The sequence below is a fragment of the Trachurus japonicus genome, chromosome 11 (assembly GCF_045865225.1).
Source record: "Trachurus japonicus isolate A0001 chromosome 11, Traja_1.0".
NCBI lineage: Eukaryota > Metazoa > Chordata > Actinopteri > Carangiformes > Carangidae > Trachurus > Trachurus japonicus.
This window is the reverse complement of record NC_140917.1, coordinates 14268529-14294708: the sequence shown is the minus strand read 5'-3', so window position 1 is coordinate 14294708 and position 26180 is coordinate 14268529. Positions and strand designations below refer to the sequence as shown.

The 26180-nt window shown below is 43.0% G+C and overlaps 2 protein-coding genes across 2 annotated transcripts in view; one reads left to right on the top strand and one right to left on the bottom strand.

Moving 5' to 3' along the window:
* Positions 1 to 25707, bottom strand: part of LOC146978456 (uncharacterized) — a 141043-nt gene extending 115336 nt beyond the window's left edge. The window contains exon 1 of the mRNA XM_085791167.1: positions 23573 to 25707. Within this exon, the coding sequence (XP_085647293.1) occupies positions 23620 to 25692 (2073 nt within the window). The 5' untranslated portion in view covers positions 25693 to 25707 and the 3' untranslated portion in view covers positions 23573 to 23619. The remainder of the gene's footprint in view (positions 1 to 23572) is intronic.
* On the top strand, positions 5010 to 8904 carry LOC146978457 (lipoamide acyltransferase component of branched-chain alpha-keto acid dehydrogenase complex, mitochondrial-like). Its single transcript, XM_085790220.1, has 5 exons — positions 5010 to 5197; positions 5315 to 5392; positions 7338 to 7529; positions 7618 to 7689; positions 8737 to 8904. The coding sequence occupies exons 1-5, from the start codon at positions 5045 to 5047 to the stop codon at positions 8902 to 8904; spliced, it is 663 nt and encodes a 220-aa protein (XP_085646346.1). The 5' UTR covers positions 5010 to 5044.
* Positions 25708 to 26180: the final 473 nt, after the last annotated feature.

The window sequence follows — 26180 nt, the reverse complement described above, 5'->3', positions numbered from 1 at the left end:
GCAACGTGCGGTTCGTCCACTAGATGGCGCTACGAAGCCAGAAGCGGGTAGCGGCGTCCAGGAGCTGACCGGGATCAAGCCCCTGACGTTTGATGTGAATCGGACAATGTAAATGTAAAACAGGTCACTTCCTGTTACCACCAGGGGGCGCATTTGTATGAATCCAGATGTGGGTAGGTGTGATCAGGGGCTGACCAGGATCACACATGTCAGGCTTGAAGTTAATCGGACAATGTAAATGTAAAACAGGTCACTTCCTGTTACCACCAGGGGGCGCATTTGTATGAACCCAGATGTGGGTAGGTGTGTTTAGGGGCAGTGGCTCATCAAATATGAAAAATTTGAAGTCGATCGGACAAGTTAAGTGTAAACCAGGTCACTTCCTGTTACCACCGGGGGGCGCATTGAGTAAAGTGGGCGTGCCATTCAGCGGAACGTTCAGGGTGGAGCCATCATCATCTTCAGCAAGTTTGAAGCTGATAGGATGAAGTATGTGGGCGTTAGAGCTGTTAGAAGGTGAAATGGCGAGGAAACATGAAGTCGCCAAAAATTGGCAAGGCCGCAGAAGCCACGCCCTTTGACGTAGAGACCTATGGAGCACAAGGTTGGATCAGCATGGCATCTCGATAACCTGTAGGCAATTTGAAGTAGATCGGGCGAAATTAGTGGGAGGAGTTAAAGATTTTAATGTAAAAAATGGTCACTTCCTGTTACCACCGGGGGCGCTTTTAGTAAAGTGAGATATTGATATATCGGGCGAATCAGTGACTCACCCCCATAATTTCCTTCAAGTTTGAAGTTGATAGGATAAAGCATGTGGGCGTGACAGCCAACCGAATGTTGGTGGCGATCGAGCCTATGTTTGGCGCCCATTGGAAGCCACGCCCTTTGACGTATTGACCTACGGAGCACATGCTGTACTCAGCTAGGTCTGAAGATGTTGTCTATCAAATTTGGAGCGTGTCGGGCGAACCGTTTCGGACGAGTTAATTTGGCGCCAAAAACGACCAATTCAAAATGGCCGACTTCCTGTTGACATTTCACCATGACATTAAGAGGCTTTTTTGTATATCTGGGTATGGTACATATGTGTACCGAATTTTGTTGGTCTACGCCAAAGTAAGCGAAATTGTCTATGGGACTTTTTAAAATTTGTAGGGGGCGCTATTTCGCCATTTCGCGTCGGACATGCGCGAGCAGCACAAAATATCGAATTTCGGAAGAAGCCGGACGTCCGGCAAAAAGTTCACGCATTTTCGAGTTGGGGAAAGGGGCGAAATTGGGGTTTGAAGGCGGAGAAGAATAATAATAATAATAATAATAATAAACAGCGCGATTTCAATAGCCCCTCGGGCGAGTGCTACTCGCCGCTCGGGCCTAATAAGAATAAACATTTGCATTTCGGGGAATTTTGCGCCAGGTCAGTGGAGTACTTGATTACTTGCTTGCTTACTTGTTGTTACTCGTCGGCTGGCACGTCGACTAATGTGGATGTCGAATAACAATAGGGACCTCCCTGGGTCGTTGACACAGGCTCGGGCCCTAATAATAAACAGCGCGATTTCAAAAGGGCTTTCGCTGGGCGACTTGCAGTCGCCGCTCGGGCCCTAATAAAAATAAAAAAACATTAAAAACAATGAATAGAACAAACCATAAAACACTAAAACAGAGGTAGAGTCTCATGCTGAGTTGAACGCCAAAGAATAAAAATGGGTTTTAAGACTAGTTTTAAAAATGGACAGTGAGGAGGCCTGTCTAATGTGGAGGGGAAGCTCGTTCCACAATTTTGGAGCGGCAACTGAAAAGGCTCTGTCCCCTCTGAGCTTCCGTTTGGACCTCGGTACCTCCAGGAGCAGCAGATCAGCTGACCGGAGGCACCGAGCAGGGGCGTAGGGGTGAAGAAGCTCAGAGAGGTAAGATGGGGCCAGTCCATTTAAAGATTTAAAAACAAATAAAAGAATCTTAAAATGAACTCTAAAGTGCACAGGCAGCCAGTGGAGGGAGGCCAGGATGGGGGTGATGTGCTCCCTCTTACGTACTCCAGTTAGCAGGCGTGCGGCCGCATTTTGCACCAACTGGAGACGTGCAAGGGAGGACTGGCTAACTCCAAAATAAAGTGCATTACAGTAATCCAGCCGAGATGTGATGAAGGCATGGATTACTGTTTCAAAGTGCTGATGTGCAAGAAGTGGCAAGAACTTCGGGCTCGCACGAGACTCCGGGAGACTTTGAATTAGATCGACTTTTACAAACATGTCGACTTGCTTGAAGTAAATAAACTTCTCGGTGCATGTTTGAGTAGCCATCTGACGCTGTCTGTGGAAAAAAATTGCGGCTTTGAGGGCTGGAAACAGCCTAAACAGCGGAACTTACATCCACTCCCATTCATTGCTGCCGTGGCGATGCAGGGACAGACGCAGCTTCCGCAAAACAGGAGCGATTAAACTGAAAATCTTCAGATTCATTCTTTTAGACCTAAAATGATATGAAAATACACCCCCGTGTTGAATTCGACCGGAATTGTCCTTTAAAGACGTCGCCTCCGCGATGTAGAATGTGTTCAATTCAAAAAAGTGAAACTAACACATTATATATATATACTGTATGTCCATTACACACTGAATGAAACATCCCATGTCTTTATTTATTCAGTTTATTTTAATAGTAATAATTATGACTAACATTCAGTGAAGACCTAAAATTCAGTATCTCCAAAATGGAAATATTGCAAAGGAATTTTTTTTTAAGCATTTTTAATATAGAAATGTTGGCCTTCTGAAAACTATGTCCATCTATATGCACTCAATACTTGGTTGGGGTTGAACTACTGGAAATTGTAATGTACTTATTTGTTAATGGTGAAACCACCCCACCCCCCCCCCCCCCCCGGGAAATTCCTCTCTTTTTTGGTCCTGACCCGTTTGCATCCCTGTTTAAAGCAGCCATTCTCAACCTTGGGGTCCCGACCCCAGTTGGGGTCGCGAGATGATTTCTGGGGGTCACCAAATCATTTTGGAAAAATATAAATATGCAAAATTAATTAATTAATTAATGTAGCGTCCGACCGGACGTTAGAAGGACGACGAGCGACTCTCAAACATGCATTTTATTACTCAAAACCAGTTACTGTCGGCCGTAACTACACCAAAACAACAACAACGAACCTGTCCACTTGTCTCGTGTCTGCCCTTCTCATTTCACACAGACACCGCTCTCTCTCTCCTGCCCCTCACCTCATCACCACATAGGGCCATGCGTTCAGAGACAGTCTGAAATCGTAGAACTTAAACTTAATCATTAGGCTACTTAAACATTATAACAGTAAAGGTCGTTACAGAGAGTTGTTTTAGTTGTTTTTTCGCTTCATTGTTTGTCCAAAATTCATTGTATCAAGCGGTATGGTTCTGGTCTGTGCGCGTGAGATTCTGGTAAAAACAGGTAGGCTAATAGAGACACCTTAAAAGTCTCAAATATTGCTAAAACATTTTTACGCTCTCATGAGGTGGTTTTCCAGACATTATCGATATAAACGTGTATCGTAAAAGTGCTATTGAAACACTTAATTTACATTTACACGTGAGTTGAGTTGTGTGTGTCCAGCTGTGTTGGTAATGTGACTGGAGGGGACAAATGAACGACATGTTTCTTGGCATACATTGCTGACCTGGGCATTGTTTCTTAATAAATTAGAAAAACTTTTCTTATCATTCCCCTTTTCCGTGCATGGTTGAAGGAGATTGGCTTGCATCCACGCTCCACTCGCTCCTGCGCCGACAGGTCCTCGCATGTCACATAAACCAGCCCGGGTGTGTGGACACCGCATCAAATCGCCTACCGCATCTATTTAAACTCCGTCACTTTGTTTTGTTCTTTTGCCCTGATGAAAACCTCCAGGTCGAAACATTGGCCATTGAGACAAAACTACAGCAGCTCAATTGATAAGCCAATTGATTTTTTCAGCGCAGGGATCAAGAACCAAAAAGGCAAAAAAAAAAAAAAAAACACCGCGGACAGCGCTGCGCTTTATCCATCACACTGGCGTGTGTGTGTGTTTGTGTGTTGGGGTGGGGGGGGGGGGGGGTGGGGGGGTTGCGGACAGTCGCGGACAGCAAAGCTGCTTTAAAGGGCGTAGGTTTGACCCAGGCCTGTTTGGATGGTGGTATACGAAATGACCACAATTTTACTGATTTTAATTCATACGGGAAGCAAGTTGTTGCTAAAACTGGACACTTTTAGTTAGGGCCACGGGGCAAAGACAGCGAGGCTCTGTCCTCTGGCTTCTGCAAGACACAAGTCTCATCTATTGGTGTGTTAATCCACGTTTCGATAGGTCATATAGTTTTTGATCAGTCACTGTTCAATGACCATGACCATATTTGGAGAAGTGTTGAGATTATAATGGGTGTGTATTGCACGGAATGTTCGTGCCAGAGTGGGTGACATTATCAGCTAGAGTGGGAGAAGTTGTCTGAAATTGTTTAAAATTTTCTCTTTGCACGCTGCTCCCGGCCACAAATTACCCTCTACAGACATGATTTTTTACACAGTTGTAGACAAACTTCTTCTGTCTTTAACAATGTGCTCAACAAAGCAGAGAGACTTACAGAATTTAAACTGTGAGTCTCTCATTGCGGCCAGGTCTCTTCCTGCCGCCCATTGACTCTAATACAAAGAGAAGCAGAACGGACCCCTGTTTTAAACTCGGAAGTGTTTCTAAAATATTTACTGTAGAAACACCAAATCGTATCCAAGTGTTCAGGAAGTCCTTACGATGACCACGATCTGCTGCTTTTTCTAATAGAAGCTACTGTTCAGTCAGAATAAGCCCAAATGTGAGACTAGCGCAGAGGCAGAAAATCACCCTTTTTCTCTACATTTCGTATGTTTGTGTCACTGAAAACGTCTGACCCAGATAAAAAAGTTCTTGGTTTGAAAGTCTGTCCCAACTGAATTTTTAGCTGAATATCCCTTTAACAGCAGATCAGACCTGTTATGTGTCAGATAATCATTAATCAGTTGTCATTGATCAGGTTTCCACAAAGCGATGGTGAAGACGATGACGGCCGCTCTGATGATCCCTCACTTCGGCTACTGTGACGAGGTCGACCTGAGCCGCCTGGTGGCGCTGCGGGCGGAGCTCCGGCCCCTCGCCGAGGGCCGGGGGGTCAAACTCAGCTTCATGCCCTTCTTCATCAAGGTAGGAGGAGAAGAGAGGAGGGTCTGAGGGGGGCGGGGCTTGGCGGGGGCGACCTTGATGCTGATTGGTCACGTGATGTTTGGCGCTGACGTTGATGCTGTGCTCTCATTGGCTCAGGCTGCCTCTCTGGGACTCCTGCACTTCCCCATCCTGAACTCCTCATTGGACCAGAGCTGTCAGAACATCACCTACAAGGTACGACCCGGACTGGACACTTTCTACATTGTAGATTCAAACTTTTTCTTTAAGACCCAGTTGTTTCAATCCGTTGTTTTGCCATCCAGGATCACGTAATCCACCTTTACCTTTACCCCAGTTGTTCAGAGCAGATACAAGCTTCTCTAGATGACCAAATCCAGATAATGAGTGTTTTAAATGTGTAAACAACAGGTAGAACAGCAGCATGGAGACACTCAAGAGTGGATTTATTTGAAAATGGGATGTTTGTGTTGTTTTCTCTGCTGTTTGTTGTTTCTTCAATGTCGTTTAAACAGCCAGACCTGATCTGACCCAGAACTAGTGTTGTCACGATACCAACATTTTGGCACCGGTATTGGTACCAAAATGTTTTTCGATACTTTTCGGTACCTTTCCAAATAAACAGAGAACACAAAAAATGTCATTATTGGCTTTATTTTAATAGAAAAACTTAGAACTATAATATATGTATCAGTAAATAATCAGTAAATCAATAATCAATCACTGCTGCTGCAGGATTAAAATTGAAATTTCCATCGATATTAATCTGAACTCTTCCTAAATTAAAACATTAGTGGTCTGTTTAAAAATGAATATCAACTTGTTTTCTTTGTATTATTTGAGGTCTGTTATTTTGACCAGTTGTCATTTTTGGGAGAAATTGTTATCAGTAGTTTATAGAATGAAACACAAACTATCATTTTACTCAAACACACACACCTATTGTTTCCCATACGTTGACCAGTGTGTGGTGCAGTGTCACAGAATCAAGACCAAGACACAAATTGATTCTGCACAGAGAGAGAGAAGCGAGCATGCATGCCAGTGGTGTGCGGTAAAAATGAAACTTACCAACCAGCAGTGTTTCCTATTAATTAACGAGTCTGTGGCGGCCCGTCTCTCACGTGCGCGCTGGTGCACACACACACACAAACACGGTCAAAGTTTGCTGATCCGACTAAAAAGTTCTGATCAACACAAACTGAGGGTTTGATCCAGATTAAAACAGAGACTGGATCACGTGATCTGGTTTTAGTTTTTGCAATAACCCGTTTTCAAGGTTTTATCCGATCAAACTGGGCACTTTTAGTTAGGGCCACGGGGCAAAGACAGCGAGGCTCTGTCCTCTGACTTCTGCAAGACACAACACTCGTTTATTGGTGTATTAATTCACGTTTTTTGATAGGTATTATAGTTTTTGATCAATCACTGTTTAATGACCATGATCATATTTGGAGAAGTGTTGAGATTATAATGGGTGTGTATTGCGCAGAATGTTCAGGCTAGCATGGGTGACATCATTTTTCTCTTTCCACGCTGCTTTCAGCCACAAATTACACTCTACACACATGATTTTTTCCACATTTGTAGACAAACGTGTCCTCTCTCTAACAATGTGTTCATCGAAGCAGAGAGACTTACAAAATTTAAACTGTGAGCCTCTCATTGCGGCCAGGTCTCTTCCATTGACTCTAATACAAAGAGAAGCAGGAGGGACCCCTGTTTATAACTTGCAAGTGTTTCCAAAATATTTACTGTAGAAACACCAAAATCATACCAAAGTGTTCAGGAAATCCTTACGACGACCACGGTCTGCTTCTTTTTCTGATAGGAGCTACCATTTGGTCAGAATAAGCCCAAATGTGAGACCAGCGCAGAGGCAGAAAATAACCCTTTTTCTCTACATTTCGTATGTTTGTGTCACTGAAAACATCTGGCCCAGATAAAAAAGTTCTTGGTTTGAAAGTCTGTCCCAACTGAATTTGTAGCTGAATATCCCTTTAACAGCAGATCAGACCTGTTATGTGTCAGATAATCATTAATCAGTTGTCATTGATCAGGTTTCCCAGAATCCGATCAGATCACTGGGTCTGGATCAGTCTGACCCGGTTACTTCACATCATTTATATCTAATCACCTTGGTGTGTCTCTTTGCCCTCAGGCGTCCCACAACATCGGGCTGGCGATGGACACGAGTCAGGGTCTGCTGGTGCCCAACGTGAAGAACGTGCAGCTGCTCAGCGTGTTCGACATCGCCCAGGAGCTGAACCGGCTGCAGACGCTCGGCGCCGTGGGGCAGCTGGGAACGTCGGAGCTGACGGGGGGAACGTTCACCCTGTCCAACATCGGATCCGTGAGTCCAGACGCCGCCGCTCTGAGGACGGAGACGGACTCTAGACCCGCTCTAACCACAACCTGTTTCCTCTGTGTGTGTGTTGTAGATCGGAGGGACGTACGCCAAACCAGTCATCCTCCCTCCTGAGGTCGCCATCGGAGCGCTGGGGAAAATGCAGGTGAGTTCCAGACTTTCCCACGGCCCATGAACACACCACAGAGGTCAAAGTACTTAGATAAGCCAAGCCCCGCCCCCTTCCTGTGTGTGTGTGCAGGGTATATAATAAAAAAAGAAAGAAAGGTAATTAGAGTTTAAAGGGATAGTTCAACATTTTGTCAAATTGGCCCATTGCCATAATCCAGAGCAGAGCTGCGAGCTGCTCAGAGCTACGCTACGGAGGCTCATTATGGGATTTCTTGGTTTCCCTCATCAAACTCATCAAATACACAATCCAACAACTCCACAACGCTCTGGCGGACAAGTTGTGAGCTGCACATTCACCACGCTATGAGATAATAACACAACGTTACCACACAGAGTTGTTTTAGAGGGAAATACAGAGACTGTTGATGAAAAACTGTCCCTGAAGGCAACGTGCATCAGCGGTTTTGCATGAATTTACCTCCGTCCAATCAGGAATCACAAAAACCACGCCCCCATTGCTCGACTCCAGCGTGTGCTTCATTGCAGCTGGAGACTGTTGTATGTATTGCACCACAAGCAGAGCGATTGATATAACAGAGGGGCTACAGCAGGCTGCCGCTATCATGTTCTTCTATGGGACAGACAGCACTGAGCTTGCTTTTGAATGGTAAAATATTAAAAAATAAACCCTATAAGGTACATTTACAACTGTTAACTGAATTATTGTACATCAATGTCAGTTCTCAAACAAAAGACAAAATCTTTTTGCTTCATGGTTTTATTTGTCACTCCGAATTGAAGATTAGCCTGCCCTACAGTAAAAATGGCATAAAATAAAGAGTAAAGCAATATATTAAGCGGTAATATATGTATTTAAGCATCAAAGATGTTCAATCAAACCAACAACGTTCAAAACACACAGCCATTCTCACAAGTATAAAGTCCGCTAGCTTAATGCTAACGTATAATGTAAAACCTCATAGACGGGCTAACAGAAATTAGCATCGCATTTCGTGGCAACCGACTAATTTCTGACACTGTGTGTGTGTGTGTGTGTGTGTGTGTGTGTGTGTGCTCTCAGGTGCTGCCCCGGTTCGGCGCCGGCGGTCAGGTGGTCCCGGCTCACATCATGGCGGTCAGCTGGTCGGCGGATCACCGCATCATCGACGGCGCCACCATGTGCCGCTTCTCCAACCTGTGGCGGGAATACCTGGAGAACCCGGCCAGCATGGTGCTGGACCTCAAGTGACCGGACCCGACCGGATGGAACCGGATGGAACCGGATGGAACCGGATGGAACCGGATGGAACCGGATGGAACCGGACCGCCAACACTAACACACCTTCACCTCTCCCCCTTCGCCGCCATCGCCACCGCCGCCGCTGCTGCTGCCTTCATCATCATCATCTTCTTATTCTTCTTTTCTCTCATTTCCTTGTTGCCTTTGAGCGAGTTGCGGCGGCGGCGCGATGCGGCGGGGGAGGGGCCAGCCTGTCAATCATGTCGTTTCCATGACAACCACTCATTCACTCACCCACCCACCCCCTTACTCTCTCACTCACTCACTCTCTCTCTCTCGGTTGGAGGTTTAGAGGTTTTTGTAGTTTTTGGTCCAAGTTGAACCAGGGTTCAGCTCTTCAGGTGCTGGTGGTTCTGGGTCTGGATTCTCTTTGCTGGGGGGTCGGGGGTGTGTGTGTGTGTGTGTGTGTGTGTGTGTGTCATCAATAATTCATCAGTTCATTGATCAGTTTGGACTCTGTTATCCTGGACCAGTTTTGTTGTTTTTTTTCTATTTGGAAAATTAATCCTAATAATAATTTTAATCGGTGAAACTCTTAATTTGAAAATCACAGGAAGTGAGACTGAACCAGTGTGTGTGTGTGAGAGTGTGAGAGAGAGAGATCCAGAACCAGAGTCTGATTGGGGGGGAGGGGGGGGCAGAACTGGGTCCTGAGACCTGAGACCCGGGTTCACCAGAGTCCAGTTCCATCAGTTCGATCCAGATCAGATGAACCCGTCTGGGATCTGGTCCAGTTTAAAGTGGTTTTCTGAGTCCTGAACCAGGACCAACCGCTCTGTGAAAGGTCCACAAAGTCTCCGCTGATCATCAGGACCAGAACTTCACATGGTTCTGGTTCTGGTCCCGGTCCTGGTCCTGGTCCCGGTCCGATCTGGTCCCGACTGACTGAACTGTGTGTAAATGAACCGGTGGACCTGCTGCTGGTTCTGGTTCTGGACCCGTCTGACTGTTACTGTTCCTCCAGCTCCTGAGGGGAAGACCTGGTCCTGGTCCTGGTTCTGGTCCTGGTTCTGGTTCTGGTCCTGGTTCTGGTCCTGGTTCTGTAGCTGCTAAGTGCCCCCCCCCCTCTCTCCCCTCTCCCCTCCCCTCCCCCCACCAGCTGCTCCCTGACCTGGTTCTGGCTCTGGTCCTGGTCCCGGTCCCGGTCCCGGTCCTGGTCCCGGTCCCGACGTCTTCCTCTGGGCTGCTGGGTAACGATGGTGTCGTAGTTTTTTTTTTTTTTTTTGATACTGACCTTTATTTTGTCTATTTTGTTTTGTTTTGTTTTGTTTCATGTGTTGAAATGTTTGTTGTTTGTTGTTGTTGATGCTGTCGTGGTTTTGTGTTGGGGATGTGGATCTGGATCAGGACTCTTGGATCTGGTTCCTGGTTCTGGTTCTGGTCCGACTCATAAACTGTGAAGTGTCTGAACCCTGGTCAAACAAGAAAAAAGAAAAAAAAAGAAAAAAAAAAAACTCAATAAAGTTGAAGTGAACCAAGTCTGAGTCGTTTGTGGTGAGTTCAGTTTCCTCAGATAACGTGGGAGAAGTCACTTTCTGGTCCTGGACCCAGTTGTTACAAAGGGTTAAAAACTGATCGGATTTTGGATCATTGATCAGATCAAATCTTGAAAATGGATCAAACCTTGTAACGCCGCATTATGTAATAATGACGCATTATGTAATAATGTAATAAATCTTCACGTCATTATGTAATAACGCCGCATTTTGTAATAATCTGCCGCATTTTGTAATAAAAATCTTGAACGCAATATGTAATAAACTTTGCCGCATTTTGTAATAAGTTGTTACATTTTACATCACTTATTACATATTGCGGGTGTTACACTTTTTTATGAAAAAAATGTAATAATTTGGTGCATTATGTAATAAACCACCAAAATGGATGTCTTAATTAGAAAAAACATTAACAATAATACACGCTGCTCCTCCTCCCCGCTGAGCAGAGCGGTCTCCTCCGACAGCGGGTCCCACGCGGATGGTAACCGCTCCGCGTCTCTCCCTCCCCCCTTGCCCACCGACAATAATACGCCCGGGTCATGTTCGTCTGTGGAGGGATGACATGGACCACGGTCCGACTGGAGCTCCAGGCCGGGTCCAGCTCTGCTCCAGCAGCGGCAGGGGCGGCTGGGATCACCGCCCCCGGAGCCGCAGCTGGGGCAAGCTGGGGGGGGGGGGGGACTAGTTATTAGTCAAACTCTACATTTTTACCGTTCACTATGCATTTATATTATTATTCATATGGGCTCCACCTGTCAATGAGGGGTGTCGGAATGGAGAGCTGTCCCCGTCAAGGTGACACACGTGGAAGAAGAGGTGCAGTTTATTATGTTTCACCAACGAGGAGCTGTCATTACGCACGACTTTTACGCACTGCTGCGCGCTCATTAGTGTCCGTAATTAAACCTTGACACTCATATCAAATCAAACTTACATTACAGACAGGTGGATTGGGTTCTCTGTCTCTCTCTCCCACTCCGAACAGACAGACGGACGCAATCAGAAAGGAAACAGAGGCTGCGCATTGATCCTTTTTTCCTTTCTGGGATCAAACGGATCATGTGCAAAACAAGCACTCCATATTAATAACATATAACGCTCATTATGCTTCCAGCCTGTCTAGCCTCTACCTGGTGTTTTTACTAAACTTAACCAACTCCTTTCTTCATTGCCTGAACCTAACCAAAGCGAAATTTACTTTTTTCCCTCCCTCTCTCTGCTGTCAGCAGCAGCGGCGGCTGCAGCAGGCTCGCGCCCGTGAAGTGAGCTCAAGCCGGCCAGGTTCAGCCGTGCTCGAGCGGAGGGGGGGAGAGAAAAAAAACTGTATTTCTTTGATTATCAGTTTACACATCTTGATCAGCATTTATGATGGTTGTGTGCGATCTGACATGATCTGGCTCTCTGACTGAATATGGTGATATTCTGGGCCGCGCGTGTATGTGTGTGATGTGCGTAGAGAGAGAGAGAGAGAGAGAGAGAGAGAGAAAGCTGCATGCTCCTATCAATGGAAGAGCTTGTCACAAAGTAGCGATGACAGTTCGAACTAACGGGACCTCCCACTGGTTCGACCTCCTATTGGTCCGACTTGTGGTTGATTTTGTCGGAGTAACGGGAGGTCGAACCAGTGGGCAGTTCCCTCAGGGGAGTCAGTGGGATAGATAGATAGATAGATAGATAGATAGATAGATAGATAGATAGATAGATAGATAGATAGATAGATAGATAGATAGATAGATAGATAGATAGATAGATAGATAGATAGATAGATAGATAGATAGATAGATAGATAGATAGATAGATAGATAGATAGATAGATAGATAGATAGATAGATAGATTTGACCGTCCTACTGGTTTTAGAAATTAATTCATATTTATGATTCATGCATGCTGGTATGCTTAAAGTCAGTGTTATTCTGATGGTCCTAATGTCTTTTTTTTCTAATTAAGACATCCATTTTGGTGGTTTATTACATAATGCACAAAATTATTACATTTTTTTCATAAAAAAGTGTAACACCCGCAATATGTAATAAGTGATGTAAAATGTAACAACTTATTACAAAATGCGGCAAAGTTTATTACATATTGCGTTCAAGATTTTTATTACAAAATGCGGCAGATTATTACAAAATGCGGCGTTATTACATAATGACGTGAAGATTTATTACATTATTACATAATGCGTCATTATTACATAATGCGGCGTTACATGCCTTGAAAAAGGTGATGCTATCAAGCTAGCCACAACGTCGCTCTCGTCCCATTTGCCATTTAAATCTCAATCCTCCTGCTCACCTACAAATCACTCAACAACCTGGCCCCCACCTACCTCACAGACCTTCTTCACCACTACAACCCCCCCCCCGTGCCTTCCGATCCTCAGCAGGAAATCTCCTGACCCTACCCCCCCGGACCAAGCACCGAACCTGGGGGGACAGAGCCTTCTCCGCTGCCACCCCCACCCTCTGGAATTCACTCCCCCAACCCATCAGAGACTGTACAGACCCCCACACCTTCAAATCACTCTTAAAAACCCACCTTTTTAAACTGGCTTTTAATCTATAAATTAAACTTGTGTATTTTGTTCTTGTATTTTAATGTTGATCATTTTTCGCATTGTATTTTAAATTGTGTTTTTATGTAAGCGTCTTTGAGCACTTGAAAAAGCGCGTTACAAATAAAATTTATTATTATTTATTATAACAATTAAATCATTTAATTCAGGGGTGTCAAACTCATTTTAGTTCAGGGGCCAGAAACAGCATAATCTGATCTTGGGTGGGCCGGGCCAGTAAAATAATAGCATAATAACCAGTAAATTAAAGCCGCAAGCGGCGATGACGGGCCCTCGCTCACCCATGCGACCGCGGGGCCTGAGGCATGTCGGGGCTGCAATGATTTGTTCATCCACCAGGTGGCGCTAAGCAGTTGTGGGCGGGTGCGTTCAGGGGCGGCCCCTCATCACTCATGTGAAGTTTGGAGTGAATCGGACAAAGCATGAGGGAGTTATGAGCAGTTAATGGTTCATCCACTAGGGGGCAGTAATGGGATGCGTGCAGGTGTGTTCAGGGTCAGTCCCTCATCACACATGTGAAGTTTGGAGTGAATCGGACAAAGCATGAGGGAGTTATGAGCAGTTAATGGTTCATCCACTAGGGGGCAGTAATGGGATGCATGCAGGTGTGTTCAGGGTCAGTCCCTCATCACACATGTGAAGTTTCGTGGAAATCGGACAATGTTGATGTAAAATATGCCACTTCCTGTTTCCACTAGGGGGCAACATGAGTGAGATCGCCTATGAGTACATAGAAACGTTGAGGTCGTGACCCTGGACCTGTGTACCAATTTTCATGTTGATACGAGTTCATTAAAGCCATCATAAAGCCAAACGTATTGTCATGGCGAGGAATGGTCGCGGCGTCGCCACACGGACGCCATTACTCGTAGCTTCACAGTGTTCATAATGTAACTTCACCAACTGGTTCTGCATGTTGTAGAAGTGGAATGAAGTTGATGGGGCAAAGTATGTACATTTTCCAAATTTTAGTCCACTTCCTGTTACCACCGGGGGGCGCTATGAGTTACGTGGGAAGTTAATATATCGGGACGTTCAGGGCGGAGCCAACATCATGTCCAGCAAGTTTGAAGTTGATTGGATGAAGTATGTGGGCGTGAGAGCCACTCGTATGTACATGGCGAGCACGCCAAAGTGAATTGAGCCCTGGCAGCCACGCCCTTTGACCTACGGACTCACGGAGCACAAGATAAGCTCAGCTAGGTCTGGAGATGTGGTGTACCTAATTTCAACTTGATCGGGCGATCGCTCTGGGAGGAGTTAATTTTAGGCGGGAAAAATCAAAACCAAAATGGCCGACTTCCTGTTGTGTTGAGGTCATGAGGTCAAGAGGGTTTTTTGTATATCTGGGTATAATATATATGTGTACCGAATTTTGTGTGTGTATGACAAAGTAAGACGATGGCGATGCCATTGACACGTGTTTGTAGGGGGCGCTATTCAGCCATTTGGCCACGCCCATTTCCAACGACTTTAAAATATCAAATTTTTCGCGAGGCCTGATGTGCATGCCAAAATTCACGCGTTTTGGGGCATGTTGAGGCCCCCAAAAATGCGATTTTAGGGAGAATATAATAATAATAAACATAGCAATTACAATAGGGCTTTCGCTGGGCGACTTGCAGTCGCCGCTCGGGCCCTAATAAGAAATGACGAGAATGTTTCCCTTCCTTTTTCTGCAAAGAAGTACAAGTACAACTAGAAAATTTCCTCTCGGGAAATTTTGAATGGGCCACGGGAGCTACTGCGGGTTGTGCCATCTCTGTCAACATGGGAATCAAACCCACGATCTTAAGGTCAAGACAGAGCTGATCAGACAGACACATGATCATCTTTCTATAAGCACTGATATGGAGGAGCTGTAACCACATTAGGTTAACTGTGTGTGTGTGTGTGTAACTGTAATCACATGAAGCTGGCTCTAGAGTCTGTGTGTGTGACTGACTTGACACATAATTAGTTAGTAGCTGCATCCTGTGTCAGTCTGATTTAGCTGTGTCTGTGTTTATAAACATTTAAACGAGCGCCAGGTGGATTGTTTATGAAGTTAACGAGCTCTGGCCTGAGGATCAAAGAGGTTACCACGGCGATAGGGGCCCCCGCAGGCTCTAAGGACTTCCTGAAAATTTTGGTACGATTTGGTGTTTCTACAGTAAATATTTTGGCGACACTGGCAGTTTTAAAACATCAGGCCGTTCTGCTTCTCTCAGAAAATATTTGTATTGGACTCAATGAGGAGCAGAGACAGACGTGGCCGCACTTAGAGGCTCAGAGTTTAAATTCTGTAAGTCACTCTGATATTTTGAGCAGATTAAGAGATCAAGGATGAGCTCGTCTGCAACCGTGGCCGAAATTATGTCTGTAGAGTGGAAATTGTGGCCGTTTGGAGTTTGGATAGAGAAAAATTCTGGAGTTTTTCTGGCATCTCTCCCACTCTAACCGATGATGTCACACACTCTGACACGAACATTCCGTGCAATACACACACATTATAATCTCATAATTTCTCCAAAAATGATCATGGTCATTGATCATGGATTGATCAAAAACTATATGACCTATCAAAATGTGGAGTAATACGACAATACACAAGACTTGTTTCTACTGTTTAAAGTTTAAATGGAGTCTCTAGGTGAAAGTATGCCTGAGCAGTAGACGTTTGTTAAACTCCAATGATTGGTCTTTTTCGCTCTTTTTTTTCCGCCCGTCCCATTGACTTACATGCAAAAATTTGGCGCAGTTTTTTGCTTACGTCGCGAAAAATTCGTAAACTGTTGAGAAAAGTAATAGCACACCGATCCCGATCAAGCCGCACGTTTTGATATATAATTTGGCCTGCAACTGTTGCAGGACTAGTAGCGAATCGAAAAAGCGTCAGGAAGATGAAGGAGAACTAGAAAAAACATTTCCAAGAATGGAAATGGTGTGAATGCTGAAAGCAATGCTGAATGAGCTGAAGAAATTGTTGAAACAATGCTGAATGAGCTGAAGAAAGAAAGAAAGAAGAAAAGGACAGAAGGAAAGAAAGAAAATGGGAAGGGTAGATGGAGAAAGAAAGAAAGAACAAAAGGACAGAAAGAAAGAAGACACAGAGAGAAGGGTAGATAGAGAAAGAAAAAGGTAAGAAAAACAGAATAATAGAACATAAAGAGAATAGAGAATGAATGAAAGAGACAGAGGGGTAGTAAGAAAGAAGGAAAGAAATTGGGGTGGATAAATGAAAGAGAGAGATATACAGAGAGCAGTAGAAAGAAAGAAAGAAATGGGGTAGAAACATAGAAAGAGAAAAGGAGTAGAAAGAAAAACAGAAAGAAACAGAAGTAAAAAGAAATGGGGTGAAAGAAAGAAAGAAAGAAAGAAGAAAACGAGAGGGGGGGATGATAGATAGAAAGAGGTAGATGGATGGATGGATAGGGAGGGAAAGATAGAAAGAATTTATGTAAAATACAAATGAAGGAGTAAAAGAAAGAAAGAAAAAGAGAGAAAAAAAGAGACAAAGGGTTTATAGATAGATAGATAGATAGATAGATAGATAGATAGATAGATAGATAGATAGATAGAACGATAGAACGATAGATAGATGTTAAAAGCTGCGTCCTATGTCCCAGGCTCCACCTGTAATTGCACTACTATTAATAGAGTTGGAAAGACTAAACGTCTGAACTTAAATTCATGAGAAAAATATAAATTGTTGGAGATGTTTACATCAAAAGTATAAAATCATTGAGAGGTTGATGAATGTGAGCTGAAAACCTGTGTGTGTGTGTGTGTGTGTGTGTGTGTGTGTGTGTGTGTGTGTGTGTGTGTGTGTGTGTGTGTGTGTGAGTCTGACGGTGTCTCTGGCTGTATTCGAAACCGCATACTATACTGCTAGTACGTACTGATTTGGCCAAAATGTAGTATGTAGTATGCAGTATGCGAACAAAAGCAAAATCTGCAGTATGCGAAAAGTTCCCGGATGTCGTACTGATTCGGAAAATATCTCCAGTATGCATCTGACCAGTCTACATCGCCTACTGTATCCCACAATGCAATGCTCCCCTGACGTCCTAACGTAACCAGAGCGTAACCAAAGACGGTAGTGTAGCCGTGTACCGTAACTACAGTTTAATAAAATAAAACTTAATGCAGACTGATCGGTTCATTGTAAAATATTTATTTATTTTTTGTAAATGTGGTGATTTCTGTACATAACGTTAGGCTCCAGAGCCCCGAGGCAGCGCTGCTTACACACAAGAAGCTTCACTTTACATTCAAACAAACTAATGCTACTGCCACAATTGAGATTTCATCAATGAGACCGACATTTATCTCCTGAAAATAATTTAACCAGCCGGTGGTAAACCTTTAAAAACCTACGGGTAAGTTAATTAGCGACCGTTTTCAGGGCTCACCCTGAGGTTTCTCCGACTTTTCCCTGTTAAAAGGGTTTCCATGGAGTTTTTCCTCAGTCGATGTGAGGGTCTAAGGACAGAGGATGTTGTTACGATGCCATGTAAAGCCCTTTGAGACAAACTGTTTGTAAAAACGGGCTATACAAATAAAATTGCCTTGCCTTGCCTTGCCTCCTCCGGAATGACGTCGTAGTGCTGGCCGGCCGAGCACGTCAGGAGCCGGGCTGCTGCCTCTGTGATGTCCCGGTCGCTGCGGAGCTTCACTTCTCCGAAAAACATCGGAGCAAACTTTTAAACAGCCGTCATTTGGATAAACTGGCCGTATATTTGGGGTCTTAACAGTTACTTTCTCGCATGAAAAAATATTAAAACTTAATAAAGTTACATAATTACAGCGCTAGAGCGAGAAACAAAACAGCTTTTAGCCTGTTTACAGCTACTGCTACCGGTTGCCGTGAAATGCATTCTGGGAAACTCGTATACTGCATACTGCGATGATAACGGCGTCGGTCTGCTCAAGTAGCATACTGAATCCCACATTCAGTATGCAGTATACAGTACATATAACGCAGTATGTAGTAGGCAGTACGGTAGTATGCGGTTTCGAAAATAGCCTCTGTCTGCGTGTACATGTGCAGAAAGCCACAGAACTCCTCTCTCCCTAATGATCTGATTGATTGGCAGCCTGCCCTCAGAAGTTACCATGGCGACTCAACTAACTGCTTACATTTTACTGTGTGGAACAGTGTTGTGTTTGTGTGTTTGTCTGTTTGTGTATGTGTGCATGTGTGACTGTGTGTGAGTGTCTGTGTGTGTCTGTCTGTGTGAGTGTGATGCCTGTGTTTGTGCGTGGACATCCTCTGTCAGTCTGGTTTATCATGTGTCTGTGTGGGGCTGTGTTTAAAAACATCTTAACGAGCTGCCAGGCTGCACCTGCACTGTTCTATTTATAGACTTTGATAATGAGCTGGCCCCAACAGCTGGCCACTGCACTACACAGCAGAGCAGAGCAGAGAGATTTGAGCTCTGTGCAGCTTTCCAAAACAGCCCAGTAAAAGAGAACCGTAACTCTTATCAGAATGTGGCCATACTGGGGCAAGGAGACCTTCCTGAGCACATTGATGTGCATTAAATGTTTGTAGGGCAAAAACTTTTCTCAGGGTCGCAAGGTAGAAAAGGGGGGCATTTCTGTTTTTCTAAAAAAATCAGCTCCTAGTAAACACTTAGAGGAATTGTATGAGAACAACCACTGTGCGTTGATTACTAAGATAAGGCAAGATTTGAGTAGATGGGGATTAATGCCACATAGTTTCCTTAACAGAGTAGAAACGATTAAAATGATGGTTCTTCCGCAATTTTTATTTCTATTTCAAACACTGCCTATTGTAGTACCAGAGAAATACTTTAAAAACTGTAACAGAATTATTTCAAATTTTATCTGGAACAACAAAAAGCAGAGAATTAAATTTAAGACTTTATGCCAACCAAAAGAGGAAGGTGGGTTAGGGCTCCCAAATTTACAGGGTTATTTCCTGGCTACACAACTCCTCACAATAATGAAATGGACAGAAAGGGAAACGGAAACCAAATGGATTAATATAGAAAAAGAAATGGCAAGAGTATCTATTGGGTCATTGCCCTTTATTGGAAGAACGCAATGGAAAAATTATACAGGGCAGAACTACTGCATTGACAACACATTGGCTAATTGGAAACGGGTTTGTAAAATATTAAAAATGGATAACGAATGTGTATTAGTTAGAGAAATGGCAGAGGACCCAGACTTTATCCCTAATAGAACTGATAAAATTTTGGAAGGTTGGGCTAAAAAGGGACTGATAAAATATTCACAGTTAATTACAAACTACACAATAAATTCATATGATATTATATCTAGCAAATATGAATTAGAATCGAAACACTTCTTTAAGTACCTGCAGGTCAGAAGCTACGTGAGTAGATTTCTAGATGAGGGGACATCAGAGCATGAACTGATTAAATATATGACGCAAAATAGGAATACAAATAAAGGAAATTTGTCAAAAATTTATAAGATTTTGCAAAAGTATAACGAGGTAGAGAGTAACATAAAAGAGAAGTGGGAAAAGGATTTAAAAATTAACATAACAACAGAAGAGTGGAGAAGAATATTAGGTGAAAATTTCAGAATCTCACAATCCAAATACTGGAGGGAGTTTTCATGGAAAGTGAGTATGAGATTCTTTATCACACCTGCAAATCTCAAGAAATGTTTCCCCGGATTAGATAATGGATGTTGGCGAAGATGTGGAGAACAGGAGGCGAATTATATGCATATGTTTTTTACATGCCCAGTATTAACAACATACTGGGAAGGAGTTAAGGAAAGCCTAACGTACATTTTTGAGCTTAAAGAGCCTTTGCAGGTACATCATTGGTTAGGTATTTATTTAAAAGGAAAGATAAGAGCAAAGGACATTTATTTTTTCAATATATTAAGAGTAACTGCCATGAAGCAGGTGACCAAAGCATGGAAACAATCAAATACACCAAAATTAAGAGCATGGGTAGCAACAACGGAACAATGTCTAGAGATGGAAAGATGAACTTTTATAAATAGGGAACAAATACATATTTGGAATAAGTTATACTGTAAAGAAAGGCTGATAAAAACAGTGGAAATATTCAATCAAATTAAGGAGATGAACTAAATGGCCCCCACCCCAACACTGATGCTCACATGCATACACACACACAGACACATGAACACGCACACATGCACCACCGTTTATTTTCTCATTAGTTGATGTTAGTTTATTTTACTATATTATTATTAACTTACTGATTTATCTTTTTTTTGTTTGTCTGTTTGTTTGTTTTCTATTTTTGTGATCCTCATTTGGGAAGCACCAGTTTGCATATATGTTTGTTTATCTTATTGTTTGTTTATTTTATTTGTTTGTTATTTACTTTGGAATATATACTTGCAAAAAAAGGAAAAAAAAAATGCAAGGTACAATCAAGAAAATGAAATGATCATGACTATGTTTGTGAAGGTGAGAAACCTTGCAATAAAGTATTAAAAAAAAAAAAAAAAAAAATCAGCTCCTACTTTTATATTGAAGTGGATGAGCCACTGGAGCGGGTCTAGCTGCACAATTAGGCTCATAGAGACAATTCTGTAAGTCTGTCTGCTGTTTTGAACACATCAAATGAGACACGACAAGTGTGGCTACAAACCAGTGAGGAAATCATTTGTCTAGAGTTTAATTTGTGGCCGTGCTGGCAATTTATCCAGAAAAAATCCTGAATGTTTTTTCGATCCCTCTCACTCTAGCGATGATGTCACTCACTCTAAGCCCTGCTCGTTAGACGCAACACACACCCATTATAAAGCTGGATTTTGTCAAAAAACTTAATGATTTTAAAGCGGCCAAATATCAGAAACTGTTGAAGATATCAATAAGCTGAGTCATAGAGGAATACTTAAAAAGTTTGTCTACAGCTCAGAATTTGAATGAAGTCTCTAGCTGAAAGTATGTGGACACTTTAAAGGCTGAAAGAAGTAAGAAGATTTGAAGAGTTTCAAGACTGTTCCAATGCATTCTCTATGGGGAAAAAAAAATCAGAAATAGTTGAATATTGCAAAAAGTATGAATAGTTGAAAAGAGAAAAGACATAGCACACCTGTCCCGAAAAGGCTGAACATTTTGATATTTGAATTGTTGAAATAGCACAAAGTATGAAGGACTAGTTAAATGCCGAAGAAAGGCAGAAAATGGCCGAACCGAATAACAAAGAAAAAATCCACACAATAACAGTAGTGCCCGGGCACTGGTCCCAACATAGCTGTTGGGACCAGTGCCCGGTGCGATTGCCCGTGGCCCTAATTACATATGATTACAATTATATCACCGGCTTTGCTGTGATGGCAAGGCAGGCAAGGCATCTTTATTTATATAGCACATTGCATACTAATGTATTGATGTAGTTTGCTGTGTGCTTTTCTGATTGTCTGATGTAATGAGATTTTTGTCTGCTATTATAAAAACACATGAATTATTCATTCAGAGGGTGACCCAGATGTGTGGTGTGGTTGAGGATAAAGCTGAAACTGGCAGCGGCCAGTTTTGCCAAATAACCTAAAATCATTTTCATGTAATAGGAACATGGAGAAGTCAATGAATGTTGATTGAATGTTGATATTAAAGGTACAGCATGTAAGAAATCTAAAGCAACTGGCCGTAAAATCCTCCTAATATGTCACAGAGACTCAGGAATAATGTTCATATAACATGATGAACTCACCAACAACAATAGTACAGCCAGAGTATTCGCATTAAAAATCTTTTTTTGCAGACTGCAAATCATGTTTATGTTTTGAATTTACGTGTTGGCATGTTGAGCCACCTAGCCCTCTCTCCCAGTCATGCAGCGTCAGTGGCATTTCAGCCTCTGGCCTGATTCCACTGAGCTGCCGCTACGACTGGGAGAAAAAACGAGATCACTGTGTTTTGAATTTGACTGCAGTAACCGTTTTTGGCCACATTCTTAGATATGGCACCTGTAATAGTTTGCAATTACTGCCAACTTGATCATCTGTCAGTTTGTCTATGCGAAAAGATACATTGGATTTCTTTATTCTACAGTACTGTGGTCTGTTCTCTGGGTGTTGTAGTACTTAGATCTGACCACTAGGTGGGGATATGATGTTGGTTTGCACCTCAAGAAAATCCTTCCAAAGAGCTGATATGAGAGACAGTACATCACACACTCAGCCATCAGATTCAGTAGGCCTATTGTATACCATTGAAATACATTTTGACAGCGCAAACCAACTATTGATTTATTAAAAATAAAATAAAAAAAAGAATTGACTTGGGGGTACATGAAACTTCCCAACCCCACGCACCTGATCTGACTTAACACAAATAAGTTAATCAAGAATAACCACTCCAGAGTGCGTATTATCCCTGAATGATGTGTGACATAATCTTTGTGAAAGGAAGTTAATGAAATTTTTTCTCATATTAATTGGTGTAGTATAAACAGCAGGAGACTATGTGTTTTATGAAATGGCTGTCAACATTTATCAAAACAGGGAAAACATAATTCTCCACAATAAGTGTAATAGTGCTGTTATGGCTTAGACAGTAAGTAAGTTATTGAACAGGGAATTTCAATCTGTCAATATCTTACAAACTTTACTAAGGTTTTTCTTTAATAGTCAGTGTGAGTTTAGTTCCCCAAACTCTTACAAGTCACTTAATATTACAAAATTAATTCCATGGTTTACTATGTCAACATTGATGTCACTGACCTGAATATATACTTATCAAAGAAATTGTTTGTGCATGTTGCAGATTTGTGGTTTGTACAATGTAGAACTCACAAACCCCCAGATGAAAGTTACTTTCAAGTCTCTATAGCAGATTCAAGAATTGATTTCCATCCCTTCTCCTAACAGTGGGTGAGTCTAAATATCCAGGCTTTCAAAATATAGATGAAAGTTACAGCGAAAAGGGATAACAGATTAGATTTTTCATGCAGTATAGTAAAGAAAGGCGTCCATCATCTTCAAGAATTTATTCAAACAAATGAGAACAGATCATGCAAAAACAATACACCCTGTCCATTGTAAGCAGAGTGTCAAAAAAATGCATGATAGAGACTTAACACATGACATCTTAATACTTTTTTTTTTTATTAATTCTTAAATGCTTTCCATAGATGGTGAGAAAACAATTCACCCCCCCCCCCCCCCCCCCCCCCAAAAAAAAGCCTTTCACCAGAGATAAGTTTTGATGTAATATTTTAGAGATTTAAACAGAGATCATAGTATATTGCCCCTCCTGTTATATATATATTATTATTGTAATTAATTATGTAACTGTTTATCCATAGCCATCAATATTATGCATTAGTCAATGCATTTCCAATCAAACTGCCATATGTCAGGGTGTGTGGGGGATTGGACCCAAATGCAGACTCAGGGAAAGCGGGTGTGGTGGAACAAAAGGTATTTAGCAGGAACACAGGGTATAAACGCAGATGATTCGACATAGACAAAGGGAGACATTGAAGTTAGACGCACAAGGGAAAACACAGGTGGTGCAATCAACCCAGGTGAGACATGGTAAATCACAGGGAGAACACAGGATGACGAGACAGAAACTTCGTTTTGTTTTATCTGATGTGAGAAACAATTGACTTAAATTAGTAGTAACCTGCTTGTTCTTCCTCACTAAAGCTGGCCTGAACAATTTCTTTGATTCTCTCAGTCTCCTGCGGTGGAGCAGCTGGAAGAACGGCCTTCAATGCACCCTCTATTTTTGCCATCCTGCCATCAGTCTTCCTCTCAAACTCTTTCTTGTTCTTCACGACCAGCTGGAGAATCCCTTTCTGGGCATCCCGGCAGGATTCCTGCAGATTCAGACGCTCCTGTTTAAACTCTGGTTTCTCCTTATCCATGGCCATGAGCCTGCCCAGGCTGCTCACTCTGTCCATCAGGTACTTGTTGGACACTTGAGTGTAGGTCGTTGAAATCATGTGGACCAGGCTGGCGATGTTGGAGGCTTGAAAGGCCTGATTGTACAGGAGATCTTTGGCAAAGAGCTTCCCATTGTAAGTGAGTTTCTTTGTATCTTCAGCTGTTGTGACAAAGTTGTTCAGTGTCTTGCTGAGGCTAGTTTTGATGATGTTGGAGACCATCTGGAAGAAGCGCACCATCTTCTCCCACTGCTCTTTGACTCTGCCCATGGCATCCAGACCCTTGACCAGCATCTTGATGGTGGTCTTAAAGTCGACCTCTTTGATTTTGCAGTTCTGCATTTCAACAAGAACCTCAGTCAGCTCCTTCTGATTCTTCTCCATGTTCTCCACACACTTCTCATATTGCTCCCGTGTTTGTTTGAGTTGTTCTCGGCTCTGCTCTATTTTGAAACGGGCATTCTCAGCTGCTCTCTGGGCGGCAGACTTCTTTTCTGAGCTGCTGTTCTCTGCTTTAAACATCATCGGTGATTTGGGGGTAAAAGCTGGAGTGCCTAAAGTTCCTTTGCTCATGGAGTCAAAAGCGTAGGCTTCTTCATTCAGCTTCGTAAGCTTCTCAACCAGCTGTGTAGTTGTTGCCTCATCCCACTTCTGATCAGGGGTATACTTTGCCAGCTCTTCACATACGTTGAGGCTCTTTGCACAAAGTGACAAAACTTTGTCACGTGTGTTGTCCTTTGGCATCTTCCTCATTTTCTGAGAGATCCTCTCAAATTGCTTCCCAGTCCATTTACTCTTTGGACATTTTTCCTTCTGATCATACAGGTTCTTCCAGTCTATTTCATTTCCACTGACAAATGTTTTGAGATTTCCTATGAGGCTCAGAATCTGCCCAGACCTGCTGCAGGCTTCCATTTGTGTGATCCCATCAACAATGTCACCTAGGTTGTTTGGCTCAATGGATGATCCCAGGGCTGCTCCCAGAGCTGCTCCCAAGGGCCCACGAGAGCCAGTTATTTTATTGGTGAGCCCATTCATCAGTCCTGTTACAGCTGTTGCGACTCCTTCAACAAAATCCATGCCAATCATCTCCCAGCCAGAAGGAAGTGAATCCATGGATTGCTTGAATTCGTCTTGAGCTTCTTCCATCTGCTTTGACATGGCCTCCATTGCTTTCTTGGATCGTTCATTCAGAAGTTTGGCAGTCTGCTCCCTCAATTTAGCCTCTTCCAGTTTCATCTTGACATTTTCTAGCTCTTCTCCATAAAAGTGTTGAGCGTTCACACAGGCCTCCAGCAGCTCCTGGATTAAATTGATCACGTCAGAATACTTCTTTTCAACACTGTCTGCTAGCACCACGCAGTCGTCTGCGATTTCACGAATGTTGTGCAGTTGATTTGGGAGGAGGTTTTCAACAACTTCATCAGTGGCATTGAAAAGAGTGTTGAGCGCTACCTTCATGTAATCAGGAACTGTTCCTGTGTGGATGCGGATCTGATCCATATTCTTGTGGGCTTCATTGAATGCATGCCAGCCTGAGTTACAGATCTGCATGAGACAGGCCCTGAAGGAGTCTGGGTATCTGATGTACTTGAAGCCATCTTTAGGGGCGTTCTTGTTGATGGAGAAGTCGTCACATGAGGAGATGAATACAAGTTCCCCCATGATGGCAATAGAGAGGGGAGCAGGAGTCAGATACTCCTCCCAGTTTGCATTGGGTTGCATCAGCATCCTGGTGGTCTCTCGCATCTCTGCTGCAGTGGTGAGACCTTGAGTGGTCTTTGCAACTTGGTCGGCCATTTCATTTACTGTCAAAAAAAAAGAAGGAGAAATTACTTTTGATGAAGTTGTAAATCCTCTTTATCTGGTGGAGAATAACAAGAAAAAGGTAATTTTAACAGCTTTCATTTCTGTTTCCACACTGAAAAACTAATTTTAATAAAGAAAAAATAATTTCTATACTGTCATGTTTATTTATTTGACTATCCACATTTGTGTATCCTTACATTAATTCAGGTCGCTTTCACACAAGAGCTGTTTGGTCCGCTTTAAAATGGGCCATGGTTCGTTTACTGGTGCGGTTTGTATGCAGTGTGAACGCTCACTGGACCAAACACAGGACCTAATGTAGAAAGTGTCGCAATAGTGCATCTGTACAGTGTACACAGTGCGTCTGTAACATTAAGAACACAAACACCTTGGTCATCAATCGTATTTTCCTCCGGTGCCGTTTTCCTTTCATTTTCTCATTGAGTGAATGCTCTCTGCCTCGCTGCCTTACCTGATGG

Excerpts from the sequence above, each read along its gene's own strand:
- LOC146978457 (XM_085790220.1), top strand. The coding sequence starts at position 5,045 with ATGGTGAAGACGATGACGGCCGCTCTGATGATCCCTCACTTCGGCTAC. Across the intron at positions 5,393-7,337 it reads GTCAGAACATCACCTACAAG|GCGTCCCACAACATCGGGCT; the intron begins GTACGACCCGGA and ends CTTTGCCCTCAG. Across the intron at positions 7,530-7,617 it reads CCCTGTCCAACATCGGATCC|ATCGGAGGGACGTACGCCAA; the intron begins GTGAGTCCAGAC and ends TGTGTGTTGTAG.